Source organism: Lipotes vexillifer, unplaced genomic scaffold, assembly GCF_000442215.2.
Source record: "Lipotes vexillifer unplaced genomic scaffold, Lipotes_vexillifer_v1.1 scaffold334, whole genome shotgun sequence".
NCBI classification, from domain to species: domain Eukaryota; kingdom Metazoa; phylum Chordata; class Mammalia; order Artiodactyla; family Lipotidae; genus Lipotes; species Lipotes vexillifer.
The window spans coordinates 427,691-449,568 of NW_006799673.1; the positions used below are offsets into that span (position 1 = coordinate 427,691).

The following is a 21,878-nucleotide window of genomic DNA, read 5'->3' on the forward strand; positions in this document are numbered from 1 at the left end:
CTTAAGCAATGGGGCTCCAAAGAATGATGCTGGGCCAAAGAGCCACAGGAGCTGGCCGGCATTTTAGAAAGATCGCTCTGGCTGGTGAAGACTGGGGCAGGGTAACCAGTTATGAGGTTGCTGCAACACGCAGGTGAAAGGTAAGGCTGGCCCTGAGCAGAGAGCCAGGAGACCACAGAGAGGAGACCGCCGGGGCTTCTGATTCGCGAGAGAACACAACTTTCTCATCTCCACGCCAGACGCAGGACCGAGGCCCGAGGCGAGTTCACCTGCACCTCCCCTCCCGCAGGTTCACTTTCACTACGGACTCTTACGGTGACGGAGGCAGCCCTACAACTGTGTCCTGCTCACCGGCCCCGCGCCCGCCCCGCCGCTCGAGCGTCCCCAGCCCCGTGGTGCCTGCTCAGTGCAGAGAAGCCCGACGGCGGCCGTCCGGAGCCAGTCCCGCGGCCGGTCCATCACCAAGGAGCCGGTGCAGAGTCATCGTGTCCACGGTTCCTCGGCGGCCGCTGCAGGCCGGGACCAGCTCTGCCGCGACGCTCAGGATCCCCGCCCGCGGAGAGAGCGGCCAAGCTTCCGCGAGTGCGCAGGGGGCAAAGGCTCACCGAGGGGAGACGCTGAAGAGCCTACACGGAGCTCTTTCTCCGCGAGAGAAATCGCACCACCGCTGCCTGAGTATCCTCAGCTAATATGGCCCCCGCACATGCGCAGAGCCACCGGCGGGGGCGGGGCAGCCGAGGACGCGGAACTCCTTCTGGGGGGCGGAGCGAGCGCCAGTCGTCTCGTGGGAGCTGCGGAGTTGAGGTTCGGAGGCACTGCTAGGGACCCTCAGCCCGATGAGGGGGCAGTAGAACACGGGGAGCGGGGCAGGAAGACCCTGGCCAAGGAGGAAGTGGAATTATAGCTAATGTCCCTTTTCCACTGTTTGCGCTTTATTTTCACTTTCGCTTTCTATTCAGCACTAAGTCATTGGCCCTGGAGAGCACTGGTGCGGGACCGCCTGTTAATTGCTTACCTTTCCTGCCTTGTTCTCAAAACGGACCCAAGCACGTCAGACGTTACCGTTCACTCTGCCTTTTCTCATCATCTCCCTTCTTGAATCTGTCTTCCACTTTTATTGCTGATACATGCATTTGGGGGCATATAAAGCATATTAGGATGGGGTTTACACCTTTGGGAGAACTTTCACCTTAGTCTCCTCCTCTTGTCTTTCACCTCGTTAGAAAGGATTCCCCTGACCAACCTAGTTAAAGCAATACCCTACCATCACCGTACACACACGTTATCTTCTATACAGAAATTGTCATGTTTATTTATGTGTTCATTATCCATCTCTCCTTTCCACTCTTTTTTTCATCTGGCTTCAGTCTCTATGTAAACTATCTACTATTCATGTTTTAAGTTTCTCCGAGCTAGACGCTTGACTAGGTCTGAATTAATGTGTAGTCATTTGCTCATAGTCTCCTCGAAGAAGAGGTCCACAGGGTAGGGACTTTGTGCTCTTCTTGTTGGGCAAAAAATTATTATTGAGGGATCTGGGCTTTGAAAAGGAGGTAACCTGGGAATGAGTTGTGGTTTGAGGTCTCTCCTTTCATTTCTGCTTCCCAGGCACATAGGGAGGTGAGCCAAGGCAAAATGGCAAGGGCCACAGCCAGACAGGTGGTGTTCTGAAAGCATCCTTAGGTGGCAGTGTAACTTATGTAATCTCTCTGAGGATCCCTGCCACCTTAGTTCATTCTGATGAATTAAGCATTAAGAGTTTTAAATGAGAGGTAGAATTTATCAGGTCAAAAGAAGAGGGATCAGTTGAGAGAAAAGAGCAGAAGTAAAAATGAGTTTAACAAGTTTGGGTGACAGAGTAGCTCAGTCTGGCCAGAGTGAAGAGACGTCAATAAAGGGAGGAAGGGAGGAAAGGTATTTTTAGGCCAAACTGTAGAATGCCTTCAATGCCAGAATTTTTTCCCTGTAGGTAGTGGGAAAAGAGGATTAAAGTGATGTTTTAGGATGATGAAGCCTCATGATCTCCCATCCCACATGTTCCTCCTACAATGTGGCATGGATGCTTCCCATTGAGAGGTTTTGTGTCTCTGTCCCCTGAATCTGGGTGGGCCTGTGACTGCAACGGAAGTAACATCATATGACTTCCAAACGCAGGTCGTAAAAAATAAATTTCTGTCTCGTTCTCTTGGGAAGGTGTTTCTTGGAACCCTAGCACCATGCCATGAGCGAGCAGAGACCAAATGGAGAGAGATTCCACCAACAGCCCGGATGAGGTTCCAGCATGACTGGCCAGATTTGTGAGTGAGGATTCCTCTAGATGATTTTAGTCCCCCATCATTGAATCTCCCCCAGCACTGAGGTCTTCCCAGCTGAGGCCCCAGGCATTGTGGAGCAGAGACAAGCTGTCCCAGGGCCTGTCTGAATTCGCGACCTGAAGAATCCATAAGATATAAAAAATTGAGCTTTCAGTCTACTAAGTTTTTGGTTAGATTGTCACACAGCAATATATTGTAATGAGAGTTTTTATCTGGCCCTAATATGAAGGTTGTAAGGTGGAGAGATTAAGGATAATAACACCAGAAAGTAAAGTTCTGTTGCAGTCTAGAGGGGATAAAAGCCCAGACAGAAAAAGATACTTGCAAGAGTAGAGTCTTTGCTGGAGGTATGGTATTGATTCCCAAATCTAGAACTGGTTTTCCTCCTCATTGGTGGAAAGAACCAAAAACCAGCACTTGTAGACGTGCGTTCATTCTAACAGTTCATCAGACGGTTCTCTATTAAGGCTGTGCTAGGGGCCTGGCACCAAGCTAGGTTCTGAAGATAATGAAATAAATATTATTCAGTGTATGCCACCAAAGAGTTTATAAACTACACTGACCAGATTGATTGGAGATAAGCTAGGGCAAACACCAAATAGTAAACTAGCAATGCAAGGCAGCCCGTATTTAAATATCTGAAGAGTTGGTCAGCAATATTTGCATTAAGACAATTCATTGGAAGAGAATCCATGTTAGCAGAAGGAGCAAGCAAGCAGGAACTCTGTAGAGTTTCATGGTATAAGAAAATGAACATTGGCCTGGGAGTGAAATGCAAGTTTTAGTTCATTTTTCTAGTCCCCAGTTTCCTGAATGGTCAAGGCAGATAAAAATCACAACCCCTTAAAGTTGAGAAGCATAAGTGCTTTCCTGTGAATGATCTCATTTGATCCTCCTAACGCAGGTGTGTGTGTGAGCCCATAGAGAGGAGGGGAGGGGAGAAAAGAGGAGAGGAGAAAGTGGTATGGGTCACAGGCTCTTGGAGCAAATTGCTTCAACTTTTAAAGCATCTATTTCCTCATCTGAAAATGGGGATTGATCACAACAGTACTATTTACATTCCCACCAACAGTGCAGGAGGGATCCCTTTTCACCACACCCTTTCCAGCATTTATTGTTTCTAGATTTTTTGATGATGGTCATTCTGACTGGCGTGAGGTGATACCTCATTGTAGTTTTTATTTGCATTTCTCTAATAATTAGTGATGTCGAGCATCTTCTCATGTGCCTCTTGGCCGTCTGTGGCGAAAGAAACGGAAGGACAGCTTCAGGGCTAACAGCACATTTTGGCTTCTGTAAGAAAGTTGCTTTGCTTGCTTGCTTGGGGCAGGAAGAACCGGGTTCCTGATGGGCTGATTCAAAATTAAACAGCTCCCTCCCGCCTTGGGAACTTCCCATCCTGTGAAGGGTATAAAGGCCTCGCCCGACTGTTAGTCGGGGTCTCACTCATTTCTCTCCGAGTGGGACCCTGTCCGGACAGTTTGTGTAAGCTTCTGTACTGGTACTTGTATAAATCCTTTGCTAATCTTTCTACTTGGTGTTGGTGATTCTCGGGTGTCCTTGGTTGGGACACGGGTCGCATTTACTGGGGAACTCGACTCCAGGCGTGTGGCTCCCGGACTGCAACACATCTGTATGTCTTCCTTGGTGAAATGTCTATTTAGGCCTTCCGCCCATTTTTTAATTGGATTTTTTTTTTTTTTTTATATTGAGCTCCGTGAGCTGTTTGTATATTTTGGAGATTAATCCTTTGTCTGTTGTTTCATTCGCAAATATTTTCTCCCATTCTGAGGGGTGTCTTTTTGGCTTGTTTATGGTTTCCTTTGCTGTGCAAAAGCCTTTAAGTTTACTTAAGTCCCATATATACACTACTGAATGTAAACTAGTTAGCTAGTGAGAAACAGCAGCATAGCACAGGGAGATCAGCTTGGCGCTTTGCGATGACCTAGAGGGGTGGGGTAGGGAGGGTGGGAGGGAGGCTCAAGAGGGAGGGGATATGGGGACACATGTATGCATATGGCTGATTTACTTTGGTGTACAACAGAAACTAACACAGTATTGTGAAGCAATTATACTCCAATAAAGATCTATTAAAAAATCATAACAATACTTCTCTCACGGTTTTTTTTGTGGAGATTAAATGAGATAATGCATGTAAAGTCCTGTGATATAATATGAAATATATGTTTGGTCTCTGTCCCCGGTTCTGGCACAAAGCTTCTAAAACTCTTGTCATTTCCTGAGTGGTAGGGGAGAGAGGAGCTTCTTTTTTATTCATAAGAAGCCCCTTTCAGCTACACCTGAATTTATGCTAATGAAGTGAGTCTTGGAGGATGGGGGCTGATTATTAGAGGAACCAACCAAGTGACTAGAGGGCTGGAACTTTCAGCCTCACCCCCCACCTTCTGGGGAGCGGAGATGATTTGATCAACCAGTGGTCAATGATCTGATCAACCGAAGCCAGCATAAAAGCCCTAACCAAAGAGGTTCAAGAGCTTCTGGCTTGGTGAGCAGATCTACATGCTGGGAGCATGGTGCACCCCCAGCTCCACAGAGACAGAAGCTTCTGTGCTCAGGATCCTTCTGGATCTCACCTTATGTATTTCTTCCTCTGTCTGTTCATTTATTATTATACCCTTAAAATAAACTAATAAACAGAAGTAAGCATTTCCCCGAGTTCTTTGGGCTGTACTAGCAAATTATAGAACCTGAGGAGGGAGTCATGGGAACCCCCAACTTACAGCCAGTTGGTCAGAAGTACAACCTAGGACTTGAGGCTGGCATCTGAAGTGGAGGCAGTTTTGTGGGACTGAGCCCTTAACCTAGGGGTCTGCTCTAGCTCCAAACAGTTGGTGTCAGGATTGCTTAATGCGAAGGAAAACTCCACATGTTTAGCATCAGAAGTGTTGTGAGAGTAGAGAGAGTTTTCTTTTAAATACTTAGTACTCAATAAATATTTGTTTTTATTATTTATTGTTAAACAGTAAGGCAGGAAGGACAGGGATTTGATCATCATTTACTGATCTAAAATTCTGATTCCTAAGAATCAGATCACTGATGGAATATGAGAGAGGCAAAAAGAAAACTTCTCCAATATTTTGAGTTTGGCTAACCTGGTTCATTCATTTAGTATTTAAGTCTTTTCTATGTGCCAAGCCCTGTGCTAAGAGCTTTGCAATTAATTTCTAAGAAGTCCTCACAACTAACTCTGTGAGGTACTACAGGCACTATAAGATAGGTACAGCTTCACCTTTACAGATGAGGAAATTAAGGTGCAGAGAAGTTAAAGGTGAATGTGAGAATGATACAAGAGTGAAACAAGAAAATTCAGAGAGAGACCTAGTTTGGGGAGTATAGGTAGCTCTATAGGTAGGTCATTAGATGGAGAGATATAGAATCAATGTGTTCTCATGTATATCGAAAGAGATAACTACTGAGAAGGTGTTTGGCCAGGGTTCTAGACTTGAGTCATCTCTAGAGAATGGAGGGTTAAAATGACAAGAAGTAAACAGCTATTTACTATATCATACTAAGGGGGACATGAAGAGAAATCAGTGAAGGAAATATAGTGGTATAATTAGAGTCAAGTACATGTGAGCTATGTTCTTCAATATTACCTATTCATATGAGAAGAAACATAAATTGTAGAGAATTTTAAAATATCCACTTAGGGTCTTTCTTAGTATCGATATGAAAGTTATTTCGGTACTTCAGGAGTTAGCGGCCTTGCCTGGGTGTGTTATTTGCTTCCTTGCAGTTCCAGTGAGTTCTGGCATCTATCTCTGGAGTTAGTTTCAACTGCTCTCTCAAACAAGTTAAAGCTTTCTCTTATGAATACCATCTGTGTTTCCTCCTAAGGCAGTATGTGTGCCTTATTTTCTCCAGCCTTATACATTAATTTTGTAAATATTTTTAAAGACCATGGGAAAGGCACTATACCAGGTGTAAAAAGGGATGAAAGACAAAAAAAGTTTTACATGGTTTCTGACCTCAAATAGCTCTTAGGCTAGATGACTACACAGCCATCATCCATGATACCAAGTGATGTGCCATACAGAAGACAGGGTACAATGGGATTCTGGACAACAAAGAGATGGGAGAAGGCTTCATAGAATTGGTGATATGTTAACTAGGTCTGTGTGTTACATCCACTTATTTAAAATATGTGAATATGTCTATACATATATATTCCTTTCAAAGTTTAAAAAAATCATTGATCTCAGGGCTGCAACAGACCTTGAGAGATTATCTGATTCAGAATATCACTCTACATGTTTGATACACAAGGCAAGTGAGACCCACAGAAAGACATGCTTGTTCATGTAGTACTTTCTTAGGTTTAAAAAATGGTCATGAAATTGCTAGAAGACCTTAGTGGTTTCATGTGCATTGCAATGTTTCATCAATTCATCTTTAACTATGCAGGGAAACCCTTTATGGAATTAGATTTCGTCCTATTGGTTTTTAATTACCCAAGTTAGTGTGCATTTTTATCTGGTCACATGGAGATCTCAGATTCATAGGACTTGGCAGTTTCAAACCAGATTTCTTCTACAGCTTTCTGGCCCATGTCAAACATTTGCTGTAAGTGCTTCCACCCAGTTTTTGCAGTAATCATGAGATACTCTTTGTTCTCTGGGTATAGCTGGCAAGAGTATGCAGCTAAGACAAGTGACTGACAAAAACGACTGCAAACAAGTAGAAACAAAGCATCCCTCTCCACAGGTGTCAGTGGGACTACACTTTCAAACCCTGCAAGGACATGACCTCCTACTTGTATAGGAGTCTTACTTTCAATCATCATGTACATGATGGTGATTGCCACTTCAAACACATAGTAGCCATAGCTCATGTCATCAAAATCTAAAATCCCAGACACTTGATATACAGCATCTCCAAAGGTTGACTTGCTGGACTCTATTAAAATGTTATGGTCGTTAAGATCTCCATGATTGATACCTGAAAGGAGAAAAATCAAGCCAAGTAAAAACACTTGTTCAATACCCTAGTTCATTCTCTTTCCATTTCTCTTCCTCAGGTATGGACATTCAGATAATTTGATAAGCAGTCAGAGATAAAGAGCTAATCCCTCTTTTTCTTGAAATAAAATAATTTCCTCTGAAAAGGATAAAAGCAGTTAATTTTGGTGGTTGTTTTTGCTTTTGCTTCTCATCAATACAAGGCCAGAAGATGGAGACTGTAGTCATTGTGAACACCTTATTTGGGCTATGAGCCAAGTAAAGGGAAAACAGCTGTACACACACACACACACACACACACACCTACGTGTGTGTGCGTATTCATATTATTATAAGAAGCAAAGAGTCCTAGAATGAACCAGATGTGCCTTTATTTTAACCTAGGATTTCTAAAAGAAATTTCTGATGACAAGGTAATTCCAAATGTCCCCAGTCTTTTGATTACTGGGATAGGTGGTGTTATTTTAAGACAGTACCACTCAAAGTGGGGGGCCTGTGGCTAGTGCTGGCCCACAAACTGTTATTAGTCTGCATCAAATAAAAACGGAAATTGAGACTGTTTAGATAATTTCATAGTGATTTTTCATCAAAGAGTATGACAGGGGCCTTATCTCATTAACAGTATAGGCCAGTTTGGGTGTTGTCAGATGTGCATGGTAAGTCATATGTGGTGTGAGCCGTGAACTAATCTTGAATAGTAGGGCCATGTATCAGGCTGCAGTGGGTTGGGAGAAAACCCCAAACTTTTACCATGGATAGTTTGAGAAGCACTGATTTAAACCACTGAGTGAGGGGACTTCCCTGGTGGTGCAGTGGTTAAGAATCTGCCTGCCAATGCAGGGGACACAGGTTTGAGCCCTGGTCCAGGAAGATCCCACATGCCACGTAGCAACTAAATCTGTGTGCCACAACTACTGAGCCTGTGCTCTAGAGCTCGTGAGCCACAACTACTGAAGCCTGCACGCCTAGAGCTCATGCTCCACAAGAGAAGCCACCGCAATGAGAAGACAACCCACTGCAACGATGAGTAGCCCCTGCTCGCTGCAACTAGAGAAAGCCCGTGTGCAGCAATGAATACCCAACGCAGCCAAAAATAAATAAATTTATTTAATAAATAAATAAATAAAACTCTGAGTGAGGATTAGGAGGAGATGGGGATGTCCATGCCTACTGAAGCAGTGAGTCATGTACTTTATAATAAGTACATGATATAAAGTCCACAATATTAGCTTCTAAATATAATGCTGATTTCTTCTATATGAGTTAGTATTATGTAATTCATGTTAAGTGATATGGCACAGTTGGTGGCCTGTAAAAGCAATGAATATTACTGTAAACTACATGCTTCTGCTTTTGGGGTTCATCATACAATTGATGCCATGTCACAGTTTCACTGGCAATATTTTTTCTTCCTAGAGGTTCATAAAGTAATTGGATATCTTGTACAGTCAAATGGCGTTTTAGAATCAATGAAATGTTACTTCACTAATGCAATCTGTATATGCAAGAACCTCTCTTATTTTGTTGCTTCTCTTCACATGTCCAATGGCCTATTAAGAAATGATACAGCTACTCAATGCTTGGAATAAAATGACAAAAGTTGTTGAATTTGAGAATTAACGAAAGAAAAGAAAGAGTTCTGATCCAGATGGCACAGTGAATTCATGCTTTGATAACTCCAATATACATAGCAATGATAAAAGTAAAAAGAGAAAACAATAAATATACAGCCAGCCTCAAAACCAAGATAGATTTATACACTAAAAACAGAATAGAAATGCCAAGCACAAGCAGTGCAGTGAGCAGGAATAAAGCCACAGGCTTGTCTATTGTGCTCCAGATCAGCAGTGTGCTTTCCCCCTTTGGGAGAAGGAACTTAAAATGCTACCTGCTGGTTGGGAAACAGACTCACCACATGAAGCTGGAGGCAGTGATGAGGGCTTCCCAGCTCTTAAAAGGATGACAAAATCTGCTACAACCCACTGTTTAGACTACTGCAGGTCCAAGGAGGCAGAAGGACAAAAATATAGCCTTGAAACCAAATGCCAAACCAGGCTGCTGTGTGACTATATTCTGTCCCTGATCATTCTAGTTACTGAAGTCTTTGGTTCAGTGTCTAGTCAGTTTCTTGTTCTTGCTTATGGAAACTTATTTCCCTGTGTGCTGATGTAGAGTATGTTCTCTGGCCACAAGGCAGTTACTCTAGAAAAATAATCAAGAAGAACTTCTAAAACTGAAAAATGGAATGAAAAAATTAAAAACACAATGGTTGGGTTTAAGAGATTAGACGTAGCTAAAGAGAGAATTGGTAAACTAGAAAATTGTCGAAAATGCAGCACGGGCAGAGAAAAAGATTAACACACACACACACACACACACACACACACACGTGTGCGGGTGCGTGCGAGAAGGTAATATACACAGAGGATTCAGTGAGAAGGTCTAACATGAGCTTAATTGGAGTCTCAAAAGGAGAAGAAAGAGAGAAAGGTGCAGAGGCAAGAATTTTCCATAAATGGTGAAAGACCATGTCCACACAGATTTGAGAAACCTGAGTAGATCAAGAAAAAAAAATTATTTTAAGAAAACATCTGAAAAGCATCCCAAAGGAGAAAAAGACAAAAGCAACAGACTGACAGCTGGCCTCTCAGCAGCAATGGAAGCTAGAAGAGAGTGGTATTCTAAAATTCTAAACCCATGAAATCTAAAATTCTGTAGGCTGTGAAAATCTCCTTCAGGAACGAAGACAAAATAAAAAACATTTTCAGACAAAATCAGAGAGAGTTCACCATTAGAGAACTGCATTAAAGGAAATTCAGAAGGTTGTATTTCAGGCAGGAATAAAATAACTCCAGACAGAAGGTTTGGGGTGCTGGAAGATAAAAAGGGAATATATAAGTAAATCTAAATAAACCAGACTCTAAAACAAAAATAATAATGTCTTATGTGGTGAAAATATAGAATTAAAGTTTACTAAAACAGTAGCATATGAGTCAGGAGAGAGATAAATGGAATGAAAGTATTTTAAGGTCCTTGTATTGTCTTGAATAATATCAGACTTTCATAAGTTAAAGTCACATGTTAGAATTCCTAAGGTAATCATTCAAAGAATAGAGAGTATATAATTTTCAAACTGCTGGACAGAGAGAAAAAAAAAAGACAAAAATAATTAGCACAAAAACAATTCACTCAAAAGAAGGGCAAAAAGGAAAAGAAAAAATGGAAAAGAGAAAAAATCAAGAGAACAAAAATATGATGGGATAGCTATATAATGTCAGATGGAGTAGACATTAAGGCAGAAAACAATGGCAGAGATAAAGAAGGATACTTTATATTGATAAAAGATACAATTTCCTAGTAAGACAACAATTCAAATTTTATATGCATGTTGCCTTGAAATATATAAAGCAAAATTTGACAGAAATAAAAATAGACAATCCACAATCAGACTGGGATATTTTATATATACTTTTCTTAATAATTATTAGAACAAGCAGACAAAAAGATAACTCAATAGTATAGAAAACTTAAACAACATGATTAACAAATTTGACCTACTGGACATATATATAACTCTGTACCCAGCACCTACTGAATACATTCTTTTTAGCACACAGGGACCATTTTTTAAAAATTACCAAATGCTTCATTATAAAGTAAATCTTAACAAATTTCAGAGTACTAAAATCATATAGAGCTGCTCTGTCCCACATAGTAGCCACTTGCCACAAGTTACCATTTAAATTCATTAAGATTAAATAAAATAAAAAATCCAGTTCCTTAGTTGCACTAGTCATTCAAGTGCTCAGTAGCCACACAAAAGCTAGTGTGTTAGACATCACAAATACAGAACATTTCCAACATTGAAGAAAATTCTACTTGACAGCACTGATACAAAATATGTTCTCTGACCATAATGCAATTACAGTAGAAGTCAACAGTAAAAGGACAATCAAAAATTTCATCATATATATCTTTTATTGATCTATATCAATGGAGAGGTAGACCAATGTTCATGGATTATCTTACTCGATCTTATAATATAAATATATATACCCATTTTCTCCAAATGTGTACATAGATTCAATTCTAGCCAAAATCTAGCCAAAATCTCAACAAAATTTGTCTTTAAACATGACACGCTGATTCCAAAATTGATGTGGTAATGTAAAGGACCAAAAATACTCAAGACCCTCTTATAGAAGAACAAGAAGGTGGGAGGACATGTTCTACCAGATATGAAGACTTAAAAAGTTAAAGAAATTAAGATACTATGGTAATCTTTAGGTATGCTCAAAAATATTCCAGCTATCTTCCTTCTAGGAACATGCTGGGTTGCAATTCCCTGCTTCCCCAAAAGTTGTATGCGGCCGTGCGGCTTTTTTTGGTCACTTACATATGAACAGAAATGACAACACTTCAGGGCAGAAGCTTTAAGATCCAGCGTACAATTTACTACATTTTCTTTCCCCATAGCAACATTCCAGTTGATGAAAGTTCCATCAGTCTAAATCCCAAAGTGAGAAAACACAGAGCCCTAGTCAATCCATGATAGACCTGCAGCTTGAGTTGGAACTAAACCTTTATTATTATAGTCCACAAGAATTTGGGGGTTATTTGTTACTGCAGCATGACCTAGCCTAGCTGATACACAGTGTGGTATGGGTGCAGAGACTGACAAATAGACCAATAGAGTAAAATACAGTCCAAAGACATATTTGATTTACAACAGAGGTAGTACTGGAAAACAAAAGGAAAAACATGGCTTTTCAATAAATGGTGAGACAGTTTATCAGCCATAAGAAAAAGTCACACCATATATAAAAATAAATTCCAGATGGATTATAGGCCTATTAAGGAAGGCAAAAAACTAAAACTTTAGGAAGATAATATAGGGTAATATCTCATGACCACAGGTAGGGAAAATTTTTTTCAGAAAACACTGACCATGAGGTAAAAGACTGATATATTTGAAACCAATAAATTAAGGATTATTCATCAAAACATATCATGAAGAGAGTGAAAAGACAAGCCACAGAATGGAACAAAATATTTGTAACACATATAACCAACCAGGGGCTTGTATCCAGAAAATATTTTTTTTTTTTGCGGTATGCGGGCCTCTCACTGTTGTGGCCTCTCCCATTGCGGAGCACAGGCTCCGGACGTGCAGGCTCAGCAGCCATGGCTCATGGGCCCAGCCGCTCCGCGGTATGTGGGATCTTCCCGGACCAGGGCACGAACCTGCGTCCCCTGCATCGGCAGGCGGACTCTCAACCACTGCGCCACCAGGGAAGCCCACCAGAAAATATTTTGAACTTCTAAAATCAATGAGAAAAAAATCCCAATAGAAAAACAGGCAAAAGACTTGAATAGGCACTTCACAAAAGAATATATCCAAATGGCCAATAATTGGGAAATGTATATTAAAACCACAACAAGCACCATTACACACACATCAGACTGGCAAAAATTAAAGTCTGATAGTACCAAGGTTGTAGAGGAATATAAATTTTATTCTCTGCTAGAAGTGGTACAAAGTCATACAACCACCTTGGCATTAATAATGCCGCCTTGTTTGGCATTATCTCTGAAGTTGAAAATGGACATGAACTATGACTCAGCAAGCCTACCCCTGAGCTCATGAAGTCATATACTCAAGGAACTCATGAACATGTATAGCAAGAGACACAAGAATATTCACAGAGCACTGTTCTTAACAGACCCAAACTAGAAAGAACTCAAATATCTTTGAAAAGTAGAATAGCTAACGTGTGGTATATTTATGAATCACATGCTCTACAGTAATAAAATTTAAAAATAAGCTATAGCCACATGCAACAACATGGATAATCTTCCGGAAGTAATATTAAGAAAAAATAAAAAAGGGAAGACACAAGTGAATATACACTGCAGGGAGAGGGGACAGGGAGACCAGTTAGGAGGCTACAGCAATAATCCATTTGAGAAATGATGGTATTTTGGACCAAGTGGTGGTAGTAAATGGGGGGAACAGGGTTAGAAGTAGGGTATTCTTTGAAGTTAGAACTGATAGAATTTGACTGGATGTGAAGTGTGGGAGAAAGAACAAAGTCAAGCTGATGACTTGTAGGTTTTTGGTCAGATTAAGCGAATGGTGGATACTATTTTAATGGAATGAAGATGGCTGGGAGGGGGAAACAGGTTTGAGGGGAAAAAAAATCAACTCCTTTTTTTTTTTTTTTAACCACATTGTGTTTACACAAAGTAAGTGCTATTGGACTGAACTGTGCCCGCTCACCCCGCCCCCCCGCCTCGAGTTCCCTGCAAATCTATGTTGAAGCCCTAACCCTCAGTGCAATGGTATTTGGAGATGAGGCCTTTGGGAAATAATTAGGTTTAGGGGAGATCCTGAGTGTGGGGCCTTCATGATGGGATTAGTGTCTTCATGAGAAGAGATACTGGAGAGCTTGCTGGCTCTCTCCACCATGTGAGGAGGACACAGAGAGAAGAGAGTCCTTACTAGAACCTGACCGTGCTGGCACCCTGATCTCAGACATCTAGTCTCCAGAGCTATGAGAAACACATTTCTGTTGTTTAAGCCACCCAGTCATTTGTGTTTTTTTAATGGCAGCCTGAGCTGACTATTACAGAAAGCAGAGGACAAAAAGGATGTTCAAAGCCTATCCTTGGCTTTACTAGAAATGCCCCCTCAGTGCCTTGCCCTTTGACCAGTACATCATTCTGGGTCAGAAGGTTTGTTACACCCTAAAGAAATTGTTGTGCATGTGCATAAGGAGATATGCCCTAGATTGCTCATTGCAGCATCATTTATACAGAAAAAAAAAAAGGAACCAACTAAAATTCCATTAACAAGAGAATAGACCCAAAAAAATTACATTAAAATAAATTATGGAACACACACACACACACAGACACACACACACACACACACACACACACACTATGGAATATTATTCAGCAGTTAAAGCTAACCAACTAGATGAACTAGAACTACACATATTAAATGGATCAATCTGAAAAACAATGTTGAATAAAAAAGCAGGTTGCAGAATGATAATATACAGTGTGATGCCATTTATCTAAAGTTTGAAAGCATGCAAAATACTACTGTAGGTAATTTATGAATATATACATATATAGTAATATTAAAACATGTATGCAAATTTAGTAGGGAGGGGAGAGGTAGAATCATGTAAAGTTTAGAGGGGGCTTCAAATGTAGCAATTTTAAGGGATTAGAGGGGGCTTCAAATGTAGCAATTTTAAGGGAAGTGAAAGTATTATTCTTTAAAAGCAACAGGAGCAAATCTGACAAAGTTTTAAGATTTGATAAAGCTAAGTTGTACCTCCATACTTTGCTGATGGTTTGAAATTTGACAATTTAAAAATCAAGAAAAATTCTGATTTGAATGGGGGGATACTCACATTCTCGAAAATGACTTAATTTGGTCATTACTTCATCCTTGAATAGCTGAACAACCTGTTCGACAATCTCTCGATTCCGATTCTGGCCCAAGGCATACAGGTATTTCTCCAAAAGAGGAACATTTTTCAGATTCCAGATGAAGTTCTCCCGATGAAGACTACTTAACTTTGGGTGATGGAATTTCTAAATCAAAAGCAAAGAAACTCTTAGACTTTTAACAGCACAACCACTATGGAGAGGTCCGCACCCTCCAAAGGGTGGGCTGGGTGTGCCTTAGGGGAAAAGCTGGCATTCTCTCATGCTCACTGACTTGCTCCATTTACCTTCATCCACAAAGTGGTAATAACATCATATTTCTAGAGGATCTCATAGTTCTGAGAACACATTCCCATCTTCCCTGATTCTCACAACTGGGCAAAGATAGGTGTCACCATCTGCAGCCTACCAAAGGAATGGAGGCAGCTCTAAGGAACTCTGTGCTGGGCCCCCTGCTCCCTCTCTGACTTCACCTTCAACAACTTTTTTTCACTCTCTTCTAACCACATTGACACTGGCCTCCCTGCTGTTCAAGGAACATGCCAGGCACGTTCCCACCCTTTTACGTTTGCTGTTTCCTCCTCCTGGGGACCCCAGGAATCCGTATGGCTAATGCCCTCGTTTCCACCAGGTCTTTACTCAAAAATCACCTTCTGGGGGAGGGTTCCTTGACCACTCCATCTAAAATTTCAACCCTCTCTCCAATATTTCATATCCCTCCTCTATGCTTATTTTATCTTTGTAAGCACTTGGCACAAAATGCTGTCTAACAGTCACCATGATTCCCTTACTTACTTTGTTATCCTTGCTAGAATGTAAGCTCCATGAGGGTCAGGAGCTTGTTTTGGGCCTGTTTTGTTCACTTCTGTATCCCCACGTCTAGAACAGTGCCTGGCACATAGAAGGCACTGCTCAAGCAATATCTATTGAATAAATGAATGTTCTTAGCATAGACAATTCTAGAATTGGAAAGGCCTTTAGATGTTGACCACTCTATCTAAAGTTCTAAATGACTTTGACCATCATTGCACGAATGAAGAAAAGTTCAGAGAAGGATGATGACTTGCCACTATGGGGCTGAGGGAGGACCTGGGTCTGCAGACTCCAGTCCAGACCCCTTTCACACAGTGAGTGCCTGAAGGGGTCTTGGTGTCCACCCAGTGGAGTAGCTTTCAAATTTTTTTTGACCATGACTTGCAGTAAGAAATACGTTTTACATTGCAACCTGGTATACAGGTAACACACACCTAGGGGAAAAAAGTTTCTGTAACAATACTTACAACCTTACATGTGCTGTATTCTGAGATTTTTCACTTTATTCTATTTTTTTAAAAATGTTCCTCTAAATTGATTTTAACACCCACTCTCATGACTTGGAGTTTGAAAACCTCCCCCTGATCCTCCTGTTACCGTTATGAGGTCCTTGCTAAGTGGTCATGTAGCCTCTGTTTGAATACTTCCTGCAGGAGGTACTTTTTACCCTTATTGAGATGGCTCTGTGTTCTCTCTTTTGCAGAGCTAAAATCTGCCTCTCCCATAGTGTCTATGCAATGGGTTCCAACTGTGACCTCTGAAGCCACGGGAACAGGATTAGTTCTCCCCCACATGACTGTCCTCTTGATATCTGAAGACAGCACTTCTGCCCCACAGTCTCTTATGTAGAGTAAACCTTTCTAGTTCCTTCAGTTGTCCCTCACATGACATGGTTTTGAATCTCCTGACCATCTACTGTGTTAAATGTCACTGTGGATCACAAAAATACTCTACACAGTAAAGCACTGAAAACACCATTAGGAGTTGTGACTTCTGGGGAGTAGGACTGGAAAGGAACTATAATGAAAATGATGGTAGAGAGAAAAAAGGTTCATTTTACACCTTTCAGTACTGCTTCAGTACTGATACTTTTACCATGTGCATATATTACTTTTATTCTTAAAGAAGGCAAAATATAACACTCTTGTCGGGTTTGCAATAGAGCAACTGTCCATTCAGGGAAGGCTCTGAGTCAGTTTCTAAAATGGTAGCACTGTTACCCCGTGCATCCCACTCTGGTATGGAGTAGTGGGAAGAATACTTGGGATCTGGACTTGGAATCAGACAGATCTGGGTTTCAGCTGGCTTTATCACTTAATATCTCAGATCTTAGTTTCCTTAACAGTAAGATCAGGTATCAATACCAACCTCACAGGGAATGTAAATTGGTGTAGCCACTATGGAAAACAGCATGGAGGTTCCTCAAAAAACTAAAGAGTTGCCATATGATCCAGCAATCCCACTCCAGGTCATATGCCCAGACAAAACTATAATTTGAAAAAGATACATGCACCCCTGTGTTCATAGCAGCACTATCTACAATAGCCAACCTAAACGCAACCTAAAGCCAACCTAGGAAGCAACCTAAATGTCCATCAACAGATGAATGGATAAAGAAGATGTGATACATGTATACAATGGAGTATTACTCAGCCATAAAAAGAATGAAATAGTGCCATTTTCAGCAACATGAATGGACCTAGAGATTATCATACTAAGTGAAGTAAGTCAGAAAGAGAAAGACAAATAGCATACGATATTACTTACATGTGGAATCTAAAATATAACACAAGTGAACATATCTACAAAACATTAACAGACTCACAGATAGAGAGGGCAGACTTGTGGTTGCCAAGGCGAAGGGGAGGTGGGGGAAGGAAGGACTGAGAGTTTGGGATTAGCAGATGCAAACTATTATATATAGGATGGATAAACAGCAAGGTCCCACTGTATAGCACAGGGAACTATATTCGATATCCTGTAATAAACCATAATGGAAAAGAATATGAAAAAGAATATACATACACAAGTATAACTGAATCACTTTGCTGTACAGCAGAAATTAACACAACATTGCAAATCAACTATACTTCAATAAAATAAAATTAAAAAAATACCAACCTCAGGGCTTCCCTGGTGGCGCAGTGGCTGAGAGTCCGCCTGCCAATGCAGGGGACACGGGTTCGTGCCCCGGTCCGGGAAGATCCCACATGCCGTGGAGCGGCTGGGCCCGTGAGCTGTGGCCGCTGAGCCTGCGTGTCCGGAGCCTGTGCTCCTCAACGGGAGAGGCCACAACAGTAAGAGGCCCGCGTGCCGCAAAAAAAAAAAAAAAAAAAAAAAATACCAACCTCATAGTCATCTGTTGATAAACTAAGACATGAAATAAAGATTTCATACATAATAGGTTCTCAATAAATGTTTGTTGAATGTGAACCTTGCAGCTTATGTGCCTGACTTCTCTGGCCTTTCCATCCTTTGGCTCCTTAGCACACCAACCTGAGTTTCTGATACTTTAATCACTACCCTTTATTAGCCTATCTAAACCTACCTCTTTTCAGCTTCCTCACTCTACCTCTCACACCAATTCCCATTTCTCAAGCACCTTGTTTCCTCTGCTACGAAGCTCTGACCACACTCATACTCATAAGCCCACCCTATATTTTCTTCTTTCTTATACTTAAATGAATCTCCTAAGATTGACCTCCAGCCCATTTGTGAACCAAGCAGCAACCAAATTCCAGTACAGATCAGTTGGTCCCTTCACTTGTGAACACTCAATAATGGCAACAACCAGAACTGTGTTGTACTCTGGGCTCCTTGTACTCTGGGCCCCCCAGGCCTGCCCAGCCACTGGAAGCTTCAATGGCCCAGCCACATCCCCAGCAGAGCAGTCACAGCCTCTGCCACACCCCTGGGATTAAAATTCTGCACCTGTGTGGTATCTTGTGCAGACTCCATGGTTCCTAGTGCTTATACAGAAATTAAAAACTTACCACCTGCAAAGGCAGGGGGGAGGTTAGGTGAGGGGATGAACAATGGGAATAAAGCATGATAAAATGCATTATAATACCTAGTGGGGAATGCTTCCCTTGGTTTCCTCTAGGACTCCCCTGTCCCCTGCGAGACAACTTAAGTTGCACAGCAGAGCGGCAGGTGGTTAACTACACAGCAGAACTCACTGTCAGCAATAATGTGGTGCTATCTCCCCCTGAGAACTGTATTTTCCATTTCAGAATTTAGCAGCAAAAGTTGAAACCTCAATGGCAACGGGCATATTAATAAAGGCCACGGGTAGTGTAGAAGGAAAGATCAGTAATAAAGAAGTCCTCTGTAACAGACACTCATCTCAACAGCTCATTTTGTAGATTTGATTCTGAGGATGGTAGAGAGACTTTCCTGAGCCTTCCAATCCATTCAAAGGTCTTTCTAAATAAAAGTAATATATGAAGAAAATTTCCTAAATGTACACTTAATTAGGAGAGGCTACTTCAATCCAAATTATATTAATGTTCAGAAATTGATGTTTTTAATGGATGTCCACAAATGGATTTGCCCCAAATTAATTGAAAACTATTACGACAGAAATGCTTAAACATTTACTAACCAAACCCTCAGTAAATATCTATTGAATAAACAAACAGAGTGCAAGGTGAAATGGCAATTATTGTCAACATAGAGAAAAGTCTTTCAATTGGCAAACATTTACTGAGCACTAACTATGGGTTAGTGTGGTCTCGGACTCACAGAATGTATAGTTTAGTGACTCATTTTGGGGTGATGGGATTACTATTAACTTTAAATTTTTTTGTATGTTAATCTGACTTTCTTTAATGAGTCACTGAAAGGACTTTTAATCAAAAAAGAGTTATTTCTATTTGGGGATAAAAAGGTAAATAAATACTAAATATTTAGAGTGTAATATATATTTCAGTTTTTGGCCAAGAGGGAGTAACAGGGTTTACCCTCCTGGTTGAAATAGTTACAACACTGGACAAAATATATAAAACAATAGTTTTAAAGTTACTAGACATCAGGCAATGAAGGACAGGGATCCCTGAGAGATGGAGAACAAATGAGGTGAGTTTGTTTCGGATTTTGGCCTTGATAGAGGTGGAAGTGCAGGGAGGGGAGACCCAGGCAGAGCCCAGGGAACTCTCTGAGTTGAGGAGGGAGAGCATCTAGGAAGACCAAAGCTGCTAGAGTTTTCAGGATAGATGACCAGAAAACACGTTGCTACAGAGAGAGAGAGAGCACTCTAGAGATCTGGAGAATGTTCCTTTTGAGAATCTGGCAGATCAGTGTATGAGTATGAGGAAGCTACTCAATGCTGGTGAAAGAACCACCTGAAAGGATTAGAGGGAATAGTACTTGGATACACAGGGTCAGGAATAGCACCTGTTCCCACCAATCATACTCATAGTTCATGGGACATTGGGTAGAGAACTCAGAGGGTCTTGCATTAGTGGCGGGAAATAATTGTCCCTAGACTAAACCCAGCCCTGGTCCCACCCAGCAAGCATTGAAAACAAGACACAAAAGCACCAAACTGCTTCAACTGCATCCACTCAAGGAAGCTCAATGAACACCAAGCAAAGAAACATGACCAAAACTATACCAAGACACATCATGATCAAAGTGCTCAAAAGTAGAGATAGAGAAAATCTTAAGGACACACACACACACACACACACACACACACACACACACAGAGGACATATTACGTTTAGAGGAACCATCTGACAGCAGATTTCTTGTCAGAAACAATGCAAGAGAAGAAAGTAGTGCAATGTGTTTAAAGCATGTTGGAAAAGACAGTCAACCTAGAAGTTTATGTCCAATGAAAATATCTTTCAAAAATGAAGGTGAGGGCTTCCCTGGTGGCGCAGTGGTTGAGAGTCCGCCTGCCGATGCAGGGGACACGGGTTTGTGCCCCGGTCCAGGAAGATCCCACATGCCGTGGAGCGGCTAGGCCCGTGAGCCATGGCTGCTGAGCCTGCGCGTCTGGAGCCTGTGCTCTGCAACGGGAGAGGCCACAACAGTGAAAGGCCAAAGTACCACAAAAAAAAAAAGAAGGTGAAACAAAGACATAAGAAAGCTGAAAAAATTCATTACCAGCAGCCCCACACTGCAAGAAATGTTAAAGGAAGTCCTTTAGGTAGAAGGAAATAATATGGATCTACAAAAAGTATGAAGAGCACTGGAAAAGGTAACGATATAGGCAAATATATCATTTTTTCCTAATTAAATCTCTTTAGAAGATAATTGAAAGTTTAAACAAAAATAATAACAATGTATAAGTAAAAGGTATGACAACAATAGAATAAGGACAGGAAGGAAGAAACAGAAGTATACTATGTCAGGTGCATATACCATACATGAAGTGATATAACTTGAAGATAGGCTGTGATGTTAAAGATGTATGCTATAAACCCTAAAGTAACCACTAAAATAAACAGAGTTACAGCTATAAGCCAACAAAGCAGATTAAATGAAATAAAAAAATACACGAACCAAAAGAAGGCAGAAAAAAAAGCAAATTCGAGAATAAAGAATAGATGTGACAAATAGAAAACAAACATCAAGATGATAGGCTTAAACCTAACCATATAAAAAATCATATTAAATGTAAATGGTCTAAATGTCCCAACTGGAGGTCACAGATGATCAGATTGGATAAAAAAGCAAGACTCATGTATACGCTGCCTACAAGAAATACACTTCTACTATAAAGTACCAAAGAATTTTTCCCTTGTTCCCAGAAGACCATAAATATCAAGTCTCTGAAGGTAGAGAGAATTAAAAATATCTCCTAAAGCTTATTGTTAAAGTGTTCTCAGCCCTGTCTCATCTCTCACTTAACTCTCCTTAAGGCTCTACCTTACTCTTTTCTCTAAAGCACCAACCAGATAGAAAAAAAAACTGTGGACAAAATCAGGGAGTGGGAGCAGGCAGGCTGATCCCACCGGATACTAATGGAGCACATGTGAAATGCATAGAGGCTGATCTTGCTTTCCTGTACAGCAGGAAGCCTTAGCTTCCACAGATCTCGACACTTTCTAGACCCCATCTCTGATATTTCCCCCCTTCCCCTCCCTCTGGTCCTTTGTTCCAGGTTGTGGAGGCAACCATTTGATTGCTATCAGAGGAGAACCCTGCCTAATTTAGAATGGAGTTGTGTCCCAGCAGACCCAGGTTATAGTCCATGTCCTGCTCAGTCCTATCCTCTCTCACACCCTTAACATTAAATCAGTCACCAAATTTGGTTGGCTCTGTCTCTCTTTTTTTTTTTTTTTTTTTTTTTTTTTTT

General features: G+C 41.1%; 1 protein-coding gene across 2 annotated transcripts in view; it reads right to left on the reverse strand.

The window, feature by feature from the left end:
- Positions 1-6,813: 6,813 nt before the first annotated feature.
- Positions 6,814-21,878, reverse strand: part of HYKK (hydroxylysine kinase) — a 26,115-nt gene continuing 11,050 nt past the window's right edge. For both annotated transcript variants that reach the window (XM_007471848.1, XM_007471847.1), the window contains exons 4-5: positions 14,722-14,905; positions 6,814-7,274 (exon numbers count right to left, since the gene is read on the reverse strand). In XM_007471848.1, the coding sequence (XP_007471910.1) occupies positions 6,814-7,274; positions 14,722-14,905 (645 nt within the window). The remainder of the gene's footprint in view (positions 7,275-14,721; positions 14,906-21,878) is intronic.